This window comes from Microcaecilia unicolor, chromosome 3, assembly GCF_901765095.1.
Source record: "Microcaecilia unicolor chromosome 3, aMicUni1.1, whole genome shotgun sequence".
Lineage (NCBI taxonomy): Eukaryota > Metazoa > Chordata > Amphibia > Gymnophiona > Siphonopidae > Microcaecilia > Microcaecilia unicolor.
The window spans coordinates 392,356,869-392,376,403 of NC_044033.1; the positions used below are offsets into that span (position 1 = coordinate 392,356,869).

General features: G+C 40.7%; 1 protein-coding gene across 4 annotated transcripts in view; it reads left to right on the top strand.

Annotated features, from left to right (window-relative positions):
• The window catches only part of HMBOX1 (homeobox containing 1), a 303,546-nt gene that overhangs the window by 159,352 nt on the left and 124,659 nt on the right, over nt 1-19,535 (top strand). For all 4 annotated transcript variants that reach the window (XM_030198707.1, XM_030198708.1, XM_030198709.1 and 1 more), the window contains exon 4: nt 11,890-12,000. In XM_030198707.1, coding sequence (XP_030054567.1) covers nt 11,890-12,000 — 111 coding nt within the window. The remainder of the gene's footprint in view (nt 1-11,889; nt 12,001-19,535) is intronic.

A 19,535-nucleotide genomic window follows, 5' to 3' on the forward strand; every position in this document is an offset into this window, starting at 1 on the left:
AGAGATTTCATCTAGAGGAGGAGTGGATGTACATGCTCCACCCATACCCCACCCCTGTGCATTCCCACCGTCAAAGTGCGTGCCATCATTTCAAAGCATGTACTTTTCTGCCAGTCAATATTTTATAAGAGGTCATTTACATACACATGTGACCATATCTGCATATAAATGAGTAAAATTCTACCAAGATGGGTATATAAATTACTGCTTAAAGTCTTTTATAAAATTACCCCAGAGGATAACCTGTAAAAGTAGGCATGGTGACAACTAGTGAGTAGGGGTGTTCAAGGGTGAAATTAAGTCAAAGCACCGACAGAATCGTGATTTATATATGTTTATAAAATATGCATGATCATTTATACCTGCTCATGAGCAGGCATTAATGTTTGCAGCTTTGATCTAGGAGTGATTTCTGCTGCTTTCCCCTGATATCTTATATAGACACATTGGAATTTCTATAAAATAGTTGGTAATGTGTTCTGAAATTATCCTTGTTAGACTGGGGGATGGGGGGGTGTATATTTCAGTTATCAGTTCCCATCCCAAACTTGCTTCATGGTGATGGTGTTGATGACTCCAAAGTTTCATTTGTCCATTTTCCCACAGTTGGTTGCTGTCAAAATAACAGGTCATGGGGGGGGGATAATTTTATAAAGTGTTTCCTGTTTATAAAGCCTGCAACAAGGGACTTTTATAAAATTGTACAGTCACATACACACATAAAAAGTAGAGCCATGGAAAGAGTCCACATCCCTCTGGGTGTAAAAAGGGTGAGGGAGAGTGTTCCCAAGCCGGGTACAGCGAGTGCATTTAGGGCTTTCATTTTGGAAGGCCTATGCAGATATTTGAGCCCATTCCCACAGCCAGTTTTATTTTCAAAGGAAAACCCTGCAGTCCCACCAGTACAACATACCAGGGGAATGCAGCCCTTCATATTCTTTAAACATTTTTTTTTTTTTAAATCCCAGTTCTATTATTAAACCACCTATGAATGTTATATTTGTATGTGCTTTAATTATGGGTGTTCAAAACATTGACAAAACCTCCCCTCAGAAGGTTTCCTGTATCTTGACTGCTCCTCCACTGAGCATATTAATATTGTATCAGAAGTGCTGGCAGGGAATGTATCCAGCATTAGAGCAATTTAATTGACTAATGCTCTTTGTTGCTTTATACTACCAACTGGAGTTAGATGCATTGTACAGGTGGTGTTTCACACACATAGGAGAGTGCCTTTGCTTCCATGCAGCTTATCTCCTTTAATCTATGTCTGACTTCCTAATAATAGCAAACTCAGGAGTAGGTATCCTCTCTCTCCTCCCATAGCTGATATCACATGGTTATACCTAGCTACAGTAGATATTCATTATGAGGTAGCAAAGGGGCAGAATAGCTGGTAAAAAGTTCTGCATGTAGAAGCTGCTTTGGAATTTCATCAAATTTTTGTGGGTATGCATGGTCATGTAGTATTACAGTCATTAATGTCATCTGGAAACTAGTGCTAATGGTTCAGTCTATCAACCAAAACTTCCAAAGACAGTTTATTTATTTATTTATATCCCACATTATTCCAAGCAAGTTTGAGTTCAATGTGACTTACAATAAACAGTATTGGATACATAACAAAGAATAATGCATAAGAAAGTAATTTGTTGTAAGAATCCAATTTTACAATACAGCATCATAAACATACTGGTATAGCTATGGATGTTTAACATTTAGAAAATCTGTTATGAATGAGAAATTGAACATGAAGCAAAGAGAAAGTTAATGGTAAATAGAGTAATAACCAATTCAGGTAATAATTAATTGCTTGAGATATGGTCATTCTTTGTGAGGGTTTGTTTGAATAGGAACGATTTGAAGATTTTGCGGAGTCTAGTATATTCCTTATTTTGGGTGGTAAGGAATTCCACCATTTGGTTCCTAGGTAAGTGAAGTCTGCAGATGGGACAGTTTGGTAGATCACTTTTTTGCAATTTGGGAGGAGTAGTCTGAGATAGTTTCTTGCCTCATATTTCGTGTTTCTTTGAGGTAAGTGCCATTTCGTATTTGAAAGATAAAGGTACATAATTTGAAGGACCAAAGCTTAGCATCATATCAGAAAGAAAGTCAAATTATTCCTGGCACATGCTAAAGAAAAAACACAATGAAGAGGAGCTGGTTCTCTCAAGGAATCCAGTGTTCATCTTGAATTGTGCATTGTTTCAAAACATATGTTTGGTAATAATGCTCACTCTGTACTTAGAATGTTGGGGTTGATATTCAGAAGCACTTACAGGCCGATGATCAATTTCCCTGCGCTGTTCCAAATAGCGCTTTAAAATTAGCACCGGAACAATGCGGGGAAATAAAGCCCTGATGATCAAAGCTAATAGCATGCAAATTTATGTACACTATTCACTTCTGTGGGAGGATTGTGCCTGGGCATGCGTCCAAGGCACAATCCTCCTGCAGAAGTAGTGTGACAGGTCCAGGCTGTCCCCAAAAAAGCCCAGACCTGTCAAACAGACTAACGCAAGGAGCTGGAGGTCCACTGGACCTCCTGCCCCCCTACCCACCCCTGCACACAAGGAGCTAGAAGTCCGGTGGACCTCCATCCCCCCAACCCAGACACAAAAGGGCTGGAAGTCTAGTGGACCTCCATCCTCCCACACATACAAATAGCTTTCCCTGGTGGCCTAGTGCCCCCCAAGCCTCCCAAACCTCCTATAGCTTCAAGCAGGAGGAGGGAGTTGCACACCTTCTTCCTGTGAGCACCGCCTTCAAAATGGTGGCTGGACATGACTCCCCATTCACCCCTAATGCTCTGCAAACCCTAACACCAGCTCTGAGCTGGCATAGGTTTTGCCGTGGGAGCAGCAACAATATTTGGTGCGCTGCCCACTGTGCTTTGGGGAGGAATACATAATGCTCAGTTTAGCATGCATTTGCATGTTACTTGAATTAAGAGCCAGCAAGCTCATTGTTACATGTGTTCGCTGGCTCTGATCGTAGGGCACAGGCAGACGTGGGCACTAGTCCAGCGCTAATGGCCTTTAGTGCCTGTATTTGCCTTTGATCATCTAGCCCTTAGGTGGATAACAACTTTAAGTAAATTAGTGTAGTCTTCAATGTTGTGGATTATTTTCTTTTCATACCTTTCAGGTGCTTTATTGACAAGTCTCTATGCCCCCCCCCCCCCCCCCAGTTCTGGGGGTTGTACAGGGAGCAATTATGGCTCTGACTTTAATGGGGGGGGAGGGGGTCTTTTTTTTGTACTCTTGGCCACAATCAGGGATCTGGGTTTCAGTGCTTACGCATATGCAGATGACATTCAGCTTCTTATTGCCCATGATTCATGGGACCAAACTTTTCAGAATAGCCTGACACATGGTCTAGACAAGACTGCTGATTGGATAACCCTACTTAAACTTATTCTTAACCTGCAAAGTCAGAGGTGTTGTGGGTTATCCGGGAAAAACAGATCTCCCTGTTTCCTACCTTGTGTTAAAGGGATTTCTGTTCCTTTTAAAGATTCTGTTTCTTCTCTTGGTGTTCTTTTGAATTGCTCGTTCTGTCTGTCCCCGCATATCTCAAGTGGTTAAGCAGTCATTTCTGGCCTTTCAGAAGATTTTGGATTGTCCCAAACTTGACGGTCCTTGGTGCTTTTTGTCTTTGTTCTTGTGTGTGTACTTCAACCCTCTCTTCTGCCTCCTTTCCTGTCTCATCAGCTCGTAACCTTGGGTCATCTTTGACTCTTCCCTCTCCTTCTCTGCACATATTCAGCAGACTGCTAAAACCTGTCGTTTCTTTCTCTATAATATCAGCAAGATTCGCCCTTTCCTTTCTGAGCACAGTACCAGAACCCTCATCCACACTCTTATCACCTCTCGCTCAGACTATTGCAACTTGATTCTCACAGGCCTCCCACTTAGCTATCTCTCTCCTCTTCAATCTGTTCAAAATTCTGCTGCATGACTAATATTCCGCCAGTGTTGTTATGCTCATATTAGCCCTCTCCTCAAGTCACTTCACTGGCTTCCTATCCGTTTCCGCATACAGTTCAAACTCATCTTGTTTACCTATAAGTGCATTCCATCTGCAGCTTCTCAGTACCTCTCCACTCTCATCTCTCCTCCCCGGGAACTCCGTTCACTGGGTAAACCTCTCTTATCTGCACCCTTCTCCTCCACTGCTAACTCCAGACTCTGTTCCTTTTATCTTGATGTACCATATGCCTGGAATAGACTTCCTGAGCTGGTACATCAAGCTCCATCTCTGGCTGTCTTTAAATCTAAGCTAAAAGCCCACCTTTTTGATGCTGCTTTTAACTCCTAACCCTTATTCACTTGTTCAGAACCCTTATTTCATCATCCTCACTTTAATATTCCCTTATCTCTTGTTTGGCCTGTTGTCTGTCCTAATTAGATTGTAAGCTCTGTCGAGCAGGGACTGTCTCTTCATGTTCAAGTGTACAGCACTTCATACGTCTAGTAGCGCTTTAGAAATGATAAGTAGTAGTAATAGTAGGTGGAGAGGAGGATCATTTGATTACTTGTTTGACCGGAACAAAGGTGGCAGACCTTCCATGTCATCTAGATTGGATTTTAGACAGTGCTGAGCAAGACCTGGTTATCTTGGTGCATGGGTGCCAACAGTATAGGAAGGTATGGGAGGGAGGCTCTGGAATGTAGGTGTTAGTTGGAAAGTTGAAATCCAAAATTTTCAGGCTAGCATTCTCAGAAATGCTCCGAAATCTACATGAAGGACTAAGAGACAAGCAGAGATCTAGAGTCTCAGTGTGTGAATGAGATGATGGTGCATGGAAGAGGAATTTAGATTTGTTAGAAACTGGACAGTATTCTGAGGAAGGGCAAGCCTATTTCATAGAATCAGACTGTTGACACTAACCTTTAAAATGGAAATTAGAGCAGCTTTTAAATGGAAAGGAGGGGGGGGGGGAGGCTAACAGTTCCTCAAAACTGAATGGTTGCTGAACATCAGCTGGTTGGTCTTTACTGAGCAGGATGTTGGGGTCATTCCCACCCTGAAAACATTTGATGATAAGTCTTGAAGAATGAATGATATGCAACCCTTTAAATTTTCTTTTTTATATGCGTTTGCATGTCAAGTGGTGCTTAAATGGCAGCTCTGGCTGTATCAATTAAAGGCCGGTGCTGGGCTGTCTTGTATGGTCTTGAGTCCCGCATACAGCAATCTGGGTTAGGATGGGCTGGAGAGAGTTTCGCAGGAAACTCAAATTATTTGGAATGTGAGGACAGTGCCGGGCAGACTTTTACGGTCTGTGTCCTGCAACTGACAAGACGGATTCAGATAGGCTGGAGTGAGATTTGACGGCAACTCCAGTGGTTAGAACATAAGGGCAGTGCCAGGCGAACTTCTATGGTGTATGTTCCAGAAACACCAAAGAAAGACCATGATTAAGTATATAATATCATGTTCATTGTTGATTTAACCTTAGATTGATAATGAATGTGACTGTTGGGCAAACTGGATGGACCATTCAGGTCTTTATCTGCCGTCACTTACTATGTTACTATGACATCACTCCAGCCTTTGACTGGAGTTCTGTTGCCCTCTACAGGCATCCATATAAGATTTCCTCCTCCCTTTTTGTGCAGGACTCTGGTGATAATTTACAGAGTTATAGTTTTTCTCTGCATGTGCACTAGATTGTTCAATGCAATTTATTAGAAGCCTTGATCAGTCTGATGTAGAGAGTTTGAGTTAAGCCTCTGTCAGTGTGCAATGTGTCTACAATACAGGTCTACTGTTGTTTCTTATCTTGTCCTCAATAACAGGCCAGAACATTTTAAACATGCTTTTTAATGATATTTTTCTGTTGTTTTTTTTTCCATTGTTTGCAAATAAGCAAAACTGCTAACAGTTGTGTTAACATGATTGATTTTATTAAAACCTGGCTGAGGTTAGAGAACTCTGGCTAATTTAAACTAGGCAGTACTGAGTTCCCACTGCTTATTTATTAATCAGAGGCTGCCAGCTTCAACACTTCACTCCAAAATACTGATTAATTTTTCTGTTCTCACAGTAAAAGCAAGGAAAGAGCCAGCTTCAAGGGAGTGTTTACTGTTTGTCTTGAGTTAATTACCCTGGCAAGAGATTTGCTGCATTTCTGCTCTTTGCAGGGGGACAATTATCTCATGATAACTATATTTTTTATTGTGCAACATAGTATAGGTTAAAAAGTACTGTTAACAGGGATATTTAGTAATGTGTGCAGGGTTTACAAGTAACAAATAACTTGTAAAATATAAGATTTAACAGTTTACAGGTTAACTTAAAATGGTAATCCAGCTAGTGCTTTAATTTAAACTCTGCTCTTTTTAAATGGTACAGGTTGATATTATCATTAAAATACCCAAATGTCAGTCATTTGGGAAGTGAGCACATAAGTGAAATATTAGAATTCAGTGGAGAGGATATTCTGAAGAAACAAAAAAAGCTGTTGAAGACTTTTTGAGATATGGGGACCTGATCAGAAGTAGAGGGCAGCTAAAGAAAAAATGATAATGAGAACAGATGGTTGATGGAATCCAGTAATGGATTACTAGAGTCCATGTAAGACATTTTGTAGAGTTCATGTGATAGAGATTTCCTTTCTAAATACTATCAACTGAAGATACTTGTTTGCTAGATCATACCATCAGACACCCGCTATACAAAAACACTGTTCTATCCGAGGGTAGAAAGAACAGCACATGACTGACGCTTTCTGTATCAGCCAGGCTGTTCTAGAGCTCTGCACTAATGCTCAGCATAGGATTTCCTAATGCATGTTTGAAAAAATGAAAAAAAAAAGTGCACCCTAGTGCAATAAGCAAATAACTTGGTAAACAGGCTGTATAAGCCGCATTGAACCTGCTATGAGTGGGAAAGCGCGGGGTACAAATGTAACAAAAATAAAAATAAATAAATAAATATGCACTAAGATGGGAAAGTGTGCCAGATACAGGCACGTATGGGTCTAGTTAGCAGCAGAAACAAAAACAGTGGGAATGACCAGCCAGTTGAACCAGGGTGATTGAAAACAAATTCATTTTATTAATAAGTGCTCAGATTCCAAAGTGGACAGAAATGCAACAACTTGATTGAAGGCAGACCCAAAACGGGTCCTGTTTCCACTGACAAGACTTCAATCAAGTTGTTGCATTTCTGTCCACTTTGGAATCTGAGCACCTATTAATAAAAGGAATTTGTTTTCAGTCATCCTGGTTCACTTAGTTGGTCATTCCCACTGTTTTTGTTTCTGCTTGCTTCAGTGTGGGAGTGTCTGGGTTTTCTTCTCCCCTGTGCTACAGGCAGCTATACTTAGCACATAAGAAAAATGGTATGGGTGCCCTGAGTTGCATGCATATTTCCGTCTGAGCTAGAATGCTGTTCTATACATACAAACATTTTTGCAGTACTGTTTATGCGCAGAGGGGCATTCAATCATGTGCCAGCAGCTTGGGGTGCTGCTACCCAACAGTCCAGCATTCCTTTATTCCAGCACACCTCCCCCATCAGCATCTCTTCTTCAACAAACCCAGAACAATCAGGAGTCCTTGATGCTTACAGTAAAAAGAAGAAACAGGCATAAATCCTCATTAGCACTGAACTAACCTTTTAGTCCTTCTCATACCTTTCATTAAAACTCTAGCTTTAGAAAACCCTGTGCTAAGCCTTTTGGTCTTCTGTGCTCTTCTCTGCGTCTGCGCGGAATAGCTAACATCTTCATTACTCTGGGTTTTAAATAAGCTGTGCGCAAAACTCGTTTCTATGTAGGGCGCCCACAAAATTGAGCTAGCCTGTACACAAAGCCTAACACACTTTATACATCATCTGCCTATGAGAGGACAAATGCTTATTGGGTGGAGAAACATGATCAGGAGAAAGACTAGATTAATTGTTCAAAAATCATTTTGTAGTCAAAATCCTGATGTCGCCCTTTGCTGCTTCCACTCCACTCAGAGCAATATACATTACTGGGAAAACAACAAGCCTGGTTGAATATATAACTTTTTTTTTTTGTTACATTTGTACCCTGTGCTTTCCCACTCATAGCAGGTTCAATGCGGCTTAATATTATATACAGGTACTTATTTGTACCTGGGGCAATGGAGGGTTAAGTGACTTGCCCAGAGTCACAGGGAGCTGCCTGTACCTGCAGTGGGAATCGAACCCAGTTCCCCAGGACCAAAGTCCACCATGCTAACCTCTAGGCCACTCCTCCACTGGCATATTGGCATACACTGACTATCCTTACTGCTTGGCACCTCTTTTGTATTGTTGTGCTTAATTTTTGCTGCTTAGTGGTACAGACAGAAAACTAAATGTGTTTTGTGTCCTGTTACATGCCTCTGAAAATATGTTTCTCCATAAACAAGTAGTCCTCACACATTTATGACATCATTGGTTCATTGGCTTGAAGGAGTGACTATAAAGCTTCCAGAGCTTTCTAAAGTGCTCTGTTGAGCATGAACGGAACATTTCATGTAATGACAGTCATGCAGGCCCCCTTTATTTTGTTTTTCTGTGGAGCATGTTGGTTTTGTTTTTTGTTGCAATGACAAATCACTGTAAATATTTTCACATTTGAAGTGCATTTTTTCACGTTGGCCTTCCTCAGTTTGACTTCCTTTTTCCTCATAGTTCACTTTGAGGTGAGGGGTGAGGATTCATGAAGGTGTGGTAAAAGTTCATCTTTTACCACACCTTCATTTCCTGTGGGATTCAGCAACCTGCGGGATCCTGATACCACAGGTTGCTGAATCCTGCCTTATAAAGCACAATAAAATAACCGCCCCCCCCCCGCCACTATTCCCCACAGGGGTAACCTTTCACAACATTGGTGATCCTGAGGGGGAAGCGGTCTGGGGAGTCTTTGAGGGGTAGCCTCGTGCGACTACCGCTCAGGTTTCCATATAAGGAAATATCTCTTTATATGGAAATCTGACCCCTAGTAGTAGTCACGCCATTCTAAGAGCAGCACTGGATGGGGCAGAAGCCCCATGGACCTCCAAACGAAGACTGCCCAGACCCCCTCCCCCACTGGACAACAAATGCTGTGAAAGGTAGCCCCTGAGGGAATAGGGACAGCGGGGTCTTGCCCTGGGGGATTCTGAGGCCAGAGGGGGGCTTGATTGGGGGGGAGGGCCGATGCTCTGAGGCCAGAGGGGGGCTTGATTGGGGGGGAGGGCCGATGCTCCTGGGCAGTAAAATAACACCAGCAAAAAGCTGGGATTATTTTACCATGCTTTTTTTGGCCCTAATGTGACTTGATGTGTATCACCGCAATTCACATTAGGGTATTTGCTTAATAATGAGATGCAAAATATGAATTACTCCCTGACCCACAGAGACTTAAATTTGGCTGCAGTATTTTAAGTCAAGTGTGGGTAGGGCCCAAATAACACGTGTTAAGGGCCAAATAACGTGCAGTACAGCCCTAACCTACTTGATGAATCCCCCCCCCCCCCTTTCTCTTTGTAGTTTGAAGCTTCCTTGCTCTTTTCAAAACTGTGTTTCTGCCTCTGTATAGTTGTATAAAATAGACTCATTTAGCTTATTTGTTTAATGCAGTCATTAGTTTTTACTTCGGCTGTTTTTTTTCATGACTGTCTCAAAACGTGAACCAGCCGCAGTAGTGCATTAATGCCAATGCACACATTTAGTTCTGCTCTGGAGTAGGTGTAAATGTGTGAATATACTCTATGGCACTCATTTTCGAAGCACATGCATGGATGTCTCAAAAGGGCCAAAAACAACCCGTCCGCTCAATAGGATCTGGCTACCTTTATAAAGTTACTCCCATGCAGACTCAGGGCCCGGTTTACAAAGGTGTGCTAGGGTTTTTAGTGTGCGCTAACCGTGTAGATGCCCATAATATTCCTATGGGCGTCTACGTGGTTAGTGTGCACTAATTTTTAGCACACACTAAAAACGCTAGCGCACCTTTGTAAACGGGGCCTTTAGTCTGCTTATCTAGTTCATGAAATGTGAGTCAGAGTCTGATCATTTGTGAGCAGGGCAGGATTATGATATAGCCAAACCAGGCACATTATTTATTTACAAATATTTATAATCTGTAGTATTTATTTATTTATTTATTTAATACATTTGTATCCCGCGCTTTCCCACACAGGGCAGGTTCAATGCGACTTACAAAGTAAATATAATTACAAAGTCATGTAAGGAGAATATTGCTAACTGTAGTAAACATAGCTATAGAGAGGCCTTAAGAATAAGTGAGATGAACATGGAGGGGTATGGTGTAGGGAAAATGGTGAAGAAAAGACTAGGTGATAAGCATGAAGGAGAATTAGGAGACAAGGACAAGATATAATGATCATCAGAACAGGAGTCATATGGGTGGGCTAATAAGGTTAATTGGGACGTTAGGTAACATACATACAAACAATGTACAATATACCACAATATACAAACAACATATAACAAAATGTCAGATCAGCCTGGTTCTTAAAAGTCCATAATTAAGAATTGTCAGCTAAACTCATACCAAGCCCTCTGAAATGTGCTAATTCAGTGGCTACCGAGGCATATTTGTGCCTTAGTAAGTTAGCAGCTGGCAAAAAGAAATATTGGGGGGGGGGGGGGGGGGGAAAAAGAGCCATTGCCAGCCACAGAGGTCTGTCTGTTCTCCCCCACCCCTCTGTGCAGTGCTCTTCAGTTGGCTTTTCCTCTGCAATCAGAAACACCTGAGGCCCCATTTTGGGAGTTTTAAAATGTATTTACATTATAGTGGAAGGTCCAACACATGCATTTGCATAGGGTCCATTAAAGGGGTAATCTGGCTCTGTTTGTTGGGTTATATCTATGGATCTGAGGGTTACTGTGATGAGGAATAGTCCACATGTCTCTTTTCAGATGCAAAAGTTATATTTCATATGCATCTTGAAACAAAAATGTTTTTTAGACCTTCTTTAAATTTCTGTGAGGACCAAAGGAAGCACATAGCAGAGGGACGGACCAAGCTAAATATTTTAGTTCTAATAGTGTCAAGATAAATGATATAGAAAGGAAGAATAACGAAACAGTTCTGCTGTGATGACCATATTGTCCTAACAGGGGGATTAAGGAGTCAGCAGTTGTGAGAGATAGAAAGGGTTGCTGGAATAATGAACTTTGCGAACTAGCATCAGAATTTAAAATGTGATGTGTGTAATACGGGTTTATGTTTAGTAGCACTTGAAAAAACTGCCCTTATTACATATACAAACCAGAGTGATGTACAATCAAAACCATAATAAAAGCAAAGAAAAGAACTCCATAAAATATAGGACGGTATAACAGTCAAACAGTTACAGTCATACTAAGGGTAATGGGGAAAACGAGGGAGCTACTGGCAAAATTGCCTTACATGATAACTTGCGACTGGAAATGCAGGTTTTGGTTAAGTAGTATGCCTAAAACCTTTAGAGAAGGCCCAAAGGGGACCTTAGAGTCAGTAGTCAAGACTGGAATGGCAGCCTGTAGCTAGGGATTCCCTTATGTGAGGACTGCTAGTCTGCTTGTCCTCGGAGCAAGCGAGGTTGCATACCTGTAACAAATATTCTCCAAAAACAGCAGAAAATAGGTCTTCATTTAGTCCTCTGACCTCCAAAAGGAACTGGTATATAACGAACTGAGGGGAGCATTCTCACATTACCGTGACACAGGATAACCTGCACGTGCTCAGCAGAGCATGTTAGAAAGCTCTGGAAACTGTAGCAGTCATTACTGTAACTGGGGCTGTTAGTTGATATCATCCATGTGTGAGGACTGATAGCCTTCTATTACAGATGAGCGACTTTGCTTTTTCTGCCACTTAGTCTTTATTTTTCTTTTCCGTACACGATTTTACTAACTCTGCTTTGTTTCCTATAGGTATCAGTCAGAGCCGGATCTCCCATTGGCTGTTGCAGCAAGGGTCAGACTTGAGTGAACAAAAGAAAAGAGCATTTTACAGATGGTACCAGCTCGAGAAGACAAACCCCGGTAAAAACAAAAAAAGAACAATATAAAGCATAGGCTGATTTTCAAAGCAATTAGACTTTCAAAGTTCCATTGTAACCTAGTTTAAGTGCTTTGAAAAAGAGTCTCCATGTATCCCAAATTGTACATGATCAAGCTGCAGTCATATTCAAGAGTCATGGGAACATATGTATAACTGGAGATTTATGGGCTGATATTCAACCCCCGTTAGTCTGTGATTTTTAAACACCAGCTACCACAGCTAAAGAATAACACTGATATTCAGCACTGATATCTAGGCCAGCACTAAATATCCAGGTAGTGCTATGTCCAGAGCCATTATGCACGTAACTGTGATATTGAGCCTATTGTCCAGACAGCTAACAGGATAAAGCTAGGACAGCTTTATTGCTGTCCCATTTTATCCACATAGTTTCTATTTAGCAGTCTGAGGGGGCAAGTTATCAACAGGAGCAATTGTTTTATACTGTTAACCTTAGTTTGTTTGTTTTATTTAGTTACTAGTAAAAAACCCCGTTTCTCATTAAAATGAAACGGGCACTAGCAAGGTAATCACCTTCTGCCACTAATGTTTTTAAGGGAAGTTCCAGCGTCCCCCCTCCCTCCCTCCCAGTTCCAGGGTCCCCCCTCCCTCCTTCCCAGGTCCAGGGTCGTCGTCCCACCCTCCCTCCCAGTTCCAGGACCCCTCCCTCCAAATTTTAAAAGTCATCCTGACTTATCTCGTCGGGGTTACGGCGGCCGGCAGCAGCGGTTAAAAGCGTGCAGGCTCAGCACTTACTCAGTTTTCCCTTCTCTGTCTCTCAGCTCTGGTCCCACCCTCATTTCCTATTTCCGCAAGCGCGGGACCAGAGCTGAGAGACAGAGAAGGGAATACGGAAGTAAGTGCTGAGCCTGCACGCTTTTTACCGCGCGAGGTAAATCAGGATGACTTTTAAAATTCGAAGGGAAGGGGCCTGTAACTGGAAGGGAGGGAGGGACGACGACCCTGGAACTGGGAGGGAGGGGGCACCCTGGAATTGGGAGGGGGGACGCTGGAACTGGGAGGGAGGGGGGAAGGACGACCACCCTGGAACTCGGAGGGAGGGAACGAACTTCCGGTGGGTGAATATTATATTCAGCCTTCCCTTCCCTCCGAGGGTGGAGCACTGAGAGCGAGTGCGAGGCCTGTGGTTGGTCCCTTCTCCTTCTGACGTCTCGTTTCTTTCCCTGGGCGATTACGAACCCTACAAACACTACACGGCTTCACTGCCTCGGAGTCAGCTTCAGAACGTTGGAGGTGCAAATTATTATGTTAGATTGTGATATATTAACTGCCTTTATGAAGAGATTCACAGTGCAGTTTAGCATAAAACTTACAATTTTGTTAAAAACATAGCAATAGTAAAATTACCAAATATTAAGCATGAATACAATGAGGGGGTCGTTTACAAAGGCATTCTAAATGCTAGAGATGTCCATAGGAATATATGGGTGTCTCTAGCTTTTAGCAGAATCATATTTAACGCACGTGCTAAAATATGATTGCCTGCCTTTGTTAAAGGACCCCTGAATGAGGTAAACTTGAAGATGGCAAATTGAAACCTAGTAATACTCTATTCTGTTCTCTTCTTTGATTTATAATTCACCTAATTCCTTAATAGATTCAAAGCGGAGTACAGTCGAGAAGTCTTCTATAAACAGAAAAGGTATAACATTAAACGAATAATATAAAAACCAATGTAGTTATTAGTCAAATCAAAACAGATATGTTATATGCCTTTCTAAAAATATACAGCATCAGAAATATACCTTATGAGACTGGAAGACTGGGCATCCAAATGGCAGATGAAGTTTATTGTGAGCAAGTGCAAAATGTTTCATGTGGGAAAGAGGAACCTGAACTATGGTTACTTGATGCAAGGTTCCACATTAGGAGTCACCGACCAGTAAAAGGATCGAGGTGTCATCATTGATGATACATTGAAACCCTCTGCTCAGTATGCGGTGGCAGCTATGAAAGCAAATAGAATGTTAGGTATTATTAGGAAAGGAATGGAAAACAAAAATGAGGATGTTATAATGCCTTTCTATCATTCCATGGCATTCCATGGTGCGACCGCACTTCGAACACTGTGTGCAATTCTGGTCACTGCATCTCAAAAAAGATATAGTGGAATTAGAAAAGGTAGAGAGAAGGGCAATGAAAATGATAAAGGGGATGGGATGACTTCCCTGTGAGGAAAGGCTGAAGCGACTAGGGCTCTTCATCTTGGAGAAAAGATGGCTGAGGGGATATATGATAGAGATCTGTAAAGTAATGAGTGGAGTGGAACGGGTAGACATGAATCATTTGTTTACTCTTTCCAAGAATACTAGGACTAGGGGGCACACAATGAAGATTCAAAGTAGTACATTTAAAACAAATCAGAGAAAATATTTCTTCACTCAATGTGTAATTAGCCGGGTTTAAAAAAAAGTTTGGATATCTTCCTAAAAGAAAAGTCCATAAGCCATTATTAAGATGGATTTGGGGGAAATCCACTGCTTATTTCTAGTATAAGCAGCGTAAAATGTACTGTACTATCTTGGGATGTTGCCAGGTACTAGTAACCTGGATTGGCCACTGTTGGAAGCAGGATTCTGGGCTTGATGGTCCTTCAGTCTGTTCCGGTGTGGCAACACTTATGTTCACATATAACAGCGCTGCAGAACAATCATATATCAGAAATATAACTATCAATATCAAACAAATGATACCATAATAGCTTGCGTAGAAGAGCATTCAAATGACATAGATATGATACATACGATGTCAGCACAACATCAATGAAACACCTGATAGGCACACAGAGCATTCAAGGAAGATGGATATGATGATAACGCTGTTTGTACAATACAATGAAACAACTTAATATGTTCCTGAGTCATCAAAATATATATATAGATATATTTATTAGTAACTAGGTATCATTGAATAAAATAGCATGAACTGTGCCCTAAATATTTCCTTTAACAAAATATCTTCTAGCTTCACCTTTGTGCTGCCCCCATACCATCCCAGCATTATCTGGATAGCGATAAGGTGGTCTGTATGATATTTAGCAGCTCTATCTGAATAGTTCAACTGAATATCGGTGGATAGGCCTGGCAGTGGCTGTTATCTGGGACAATGGCTTTGAATATCAGAGTGTTTCGAGAGAAAATTGCTAGAAACCCAAGATACAGTTACAGCCTTCCTGAAGTCTCTGTTGGCTGTTTCTAGTCTTGCTTCCTCTTTTACCTTTTCTGTGTGTTTCCGTTACTTGCTATTTTCAAAACTGTACCTTAGATTTTATTATCCAGGCCATCTGACTAGTCAAGAACTGTCATATTGGTAATGTCACTGATGACTCATTGCGCCTCATTTTTGTTTCAATTTATTGAAATTGTAGTCTTCCTATTCATTCTTCACTGGACTTTTTAAAAATTAATCGACACTTTTCATTTTGGTCATGTTTTAAACTTAAATAAACATCATGCAGACCACAGACAGCAAATAAAATGTTGCTATTTCAGCAGACTTATGTTGATGTATGATAAGTGTGCCATCTGTAGCAGATAAAATGGCTTTTGCAAATGAATTTATTCCCTCATTCTATAAGAGGTTGCCTAAATTTAAGTGTCTTGTACGTATTTACATATATACAATCCTGTCGTCCACTTGCAAAAGTGTACAGTTAAGCATAAATGGCAGTAAATATGCCTAAGCATTATTCTGTAATTAGTGTGTAAGTGCCTTAGGCCCCAGTGCTCAAAACTCCAGCACTATTCTGAATAGCACAGTAAAAATATCACTGGAACAGCACAGAAGAACAACGTCCTAATGCTCAGCGCTAATGAGGTACAAATATAGGCACGCTCATAGTGTTAAGCATTAGGGAGTTTGATGGGAGGATTGTGCTTGGCACATGTGCAGAAGAGTTCCGTGGTAAGCTTGGCGGCTACTGTGTACATGCGCCTGGTAAAACTCGAACATAAGCACACATTGGCGTCTGTTTTCTGCGGCCTAAATATAAGCGTTTTAAACATTTATTTAGCTTGAATGCTTTAAATTTAGATGCAGGAAACAGACACCAAAGTGTGTTTTCGCTTGGGTCTGCTGTTTCTCACGACCAGCGTTTAAGGGCTTGCATGGGCTTCCTTCTGCTTCCAAAAGCAATCAAAACTGGCAGATTTTGCAGAAAGATTCATGAGAGAAACATGAGAAATCCTCACTTCCAACAGCCCAGTGCCTGGTCCGACCTAGCGTTATTTTTTGCAGCAGTAAAACAGTTTTGTTTCAGTCCTTTTTTCTGAGCATTGAGGAGGAATACTAAATGACCTCATTAACATCAGCTTGACTACATTAGCATGCTACTTGCATTTTTCGTATGCACGCTCGTTTGTTCCCATGCTCCGGGCCTCTGAACATTCTGCGAAAGTAAATGTGGGCTCTAATACGTTGCTAATGGCCTCTAGTGTCTGTGTTTACTTTTGAGCTTCAGGGCCTTAGCGAGTAAATGTTAAAGGGGCATTCACAGGGTGGGGGTATAGGCAGGCCAACATTTACATGCGCTACTTAAAGAGTGTCACATTTAGATGCTAATATTTACGCAAGTCGTACAGCTGTCGCAAATATTAACACCCACATTTAAGCTCACCAGTGCTATGTTCCACTAAGATTCTATAAGGACACTTTCGCATGTAAATATCCATATAGGCTCACTACCCAAGTTATTTTGGTGTTGAAATGGTGGCCTCCTGTTATATAATTGCCTCTTTAAGGACAAACATAAGTTTGAAACACAGAAATGACCTTAGTCAGATGCATAACTGTTACAGTTTTCTCTTACAATAATCAGTTGCAGTCTGTGAGGGAGTCAGTTCTCCTTTAAAAATATCCAGCAGTTTAAAGTAAAACATTGTTTTGAAAGAGAATGTTGACAATTACAGCATGAAAAATAACAGAGTTGTTAATGAATGAAAAGAAATCAAATGATATATGTTCTTAGCCATCATAGTGCCATAAATATTGCCTGTCACCATACTGTTCAAGCTTCCATGCCACCATGAAGCACAGACAGCAACATAATTAATCATAATTCAGTGCACTCGGGTGGCTTGCAAGAACCATTACACAGTTGACTGTTTGGCTTAAAATAATGCTGAAAATGTGACTATTAGAAACCTTTAAGAAAATATTTGTTTTTGTATATATGAATATAATAAACATATTAATATAGATAGATATCTAGATATGACTATATCTAGATCTATCTATATTTATATCTGTCTTTTTATATCTCTATCTCATATATATATATATATATGTATGTATATATAATGGCTCTAATTCAAGTTTCATATTTATTTGGTATACTGCTAATTAGAAAACTATATAGGCACTTTACATGAAAGGATCAAGTCCAAACACATTAAAAAAAGAAAAAAATTAAAATGCATGACTAAAACAAAAGGAAAGAGGAGGAAAGTTATAGTCATCAATTGGAAAGGGAAGGAATAGCCCTGCTATAGAACGTCCCAGGACCCTAATTCCACACTGGCACCCACCCAAGCAGCAGACTTCTAAAACTATGGCTTAGGAATCGAGGCCTTAGAAAGAAACAATTTTAAGGCCAGTCTTACATTTTTGATAAGAAAGTTCCTAAGATGCAGCGAGAGGTTGTTACAAAGAGTGGGTGCGGTAACACTGAATACAGAACGGCAAATAATATCTAGACTAATAATCTTAAAGGAAGGAACTACCAGCAAATGTTGCTGGGAAGGTCTCAAAGTAGATGAAGATGAATAAGGACTCAAACAGCAGAACAGAAAAAGTGGTTTGGCACAATGTAGTACTTTATGAACTAATGCCAATAATTTGAATGGAATCCTATGTGATATTGGCAACTAGTGTTCTGCCTTTAACAAGGGAGAACTGTGATCAAACATCTGAGCACCAGTGATCAATTTAACAGCAACGTTTTGAATTAGTTCACATTACAAAGTTTATTTCCAAGTTTCCAACTTTCTACCCAGCCCATCAGAACGCTGTCTGAGCGGCTTACAGCCTAATATAGGATAAGGGAACAAAAATAGAGGTTAAAAACATAAAAGAAAAGTATAGGGAGGAGTGGTAGAACTACAATTTTCATAGTAAAGTTGGGGGAAAAATTCATAAGGGTAAGCTATACAAGTCTGTTTTGCTACCAGCACACTCCACCACGAGAGCATCTAGTATAGGTATCAGAAAAAGAAAAGTTTTCTTTTTTTTACATTTTGGTAGGGATGAGGTAAATCTAAGATGTTGTGGGAACTTATTCCATAGCTCAGGTCCATGAATGGAAAAGATTGAACGACAGATGGTATCATAGACAATTTCACAAAACGAGGGGACAATTAGGCGGTTGTGTTGGGAAGATCAAAATGATCTGGTTGGGCAGTATGGGGTCAAAAGTCGTGATAAGTTAAGAGGTTCGTCAGAGCTATGCATTCTGTACACATGTAGAACAATTTTATATGTTATGCAATGAGAAAACGGCAGACAGTGGGCTGCTTTAGGGGTGTCACATGGATACTTAGAGAGTGAAATAGGGATTGTATGGAAAGGATCATGTGAACCTTGAAAAATGACCAGTTCACAACTAAGGAGATCTGAAAAGTAAAGGAAAGAGAATTCTAGATAATCACTCCTAGAATTCTCATAGTGCTAAACCGGAACAGAGCAGAGAAGGATAGGTGTTATAGACTTCTTTGAAGCACAGTCTGTGAAGAAAAGGATCTTTGATTTATTAGGATTAAGAACAAGTTTATTAGTCCTGAGCCAATCCATTATTTTTGTCAATTTGTTGTTAATACTGTGGATTTGAAAGCGGGCTAAAGAGTCTATAGTACAGAGAATATGTATATCATCGGTGTAAACAATGGCTGTAAAATCCAAGGATTGTAGGAGGGTCAGGAGAGGGACTAGAAAAATGTTAAAGAAGACACTGCTGACTAAGGAGAAAGGTTGGAAAGATAAGATGTAAACCATGTGTTGTATTCTTTAGTCCAGTATATTGTAGTTTATGAAGAAGAAATGAACGATCAACCAAATCAAAAGCGGCAGATAAGTCAAGAGAAAGGAGAAGAACTGATTTCACTTGATCCATATAAACATATTAGGCAGATAAAGACCTATCCCGATTGCCCATCCGTGGCATCTACTCTCCTTATCACTCCCTTAGCGATCTTTTGTACTTGTCCCAAGCTCTCCTGAATTCAAATACTGTTTTCGTCTCCACCACTTCCACCGGAAGGCCGATTCATGAATTCACTATCCTTTCTGTGAAGAAGTATTTCCTCAGGTTACTTCTGAGTCTGTCCATTTTCACCTTCATTCTGTGCCCCCTCATTCCAGAGCTTCCTTTCAATTGAAAAAGATTTGCCTCTTGTTCATTTCCTTATCGTCTACTCCAGACCATTCCCAATGAGTGAGTAATATGCTGTCTTACCTGCAGAGGGACACTGAGAACTAGTGACATCTGTAGAAGGGACTGTGC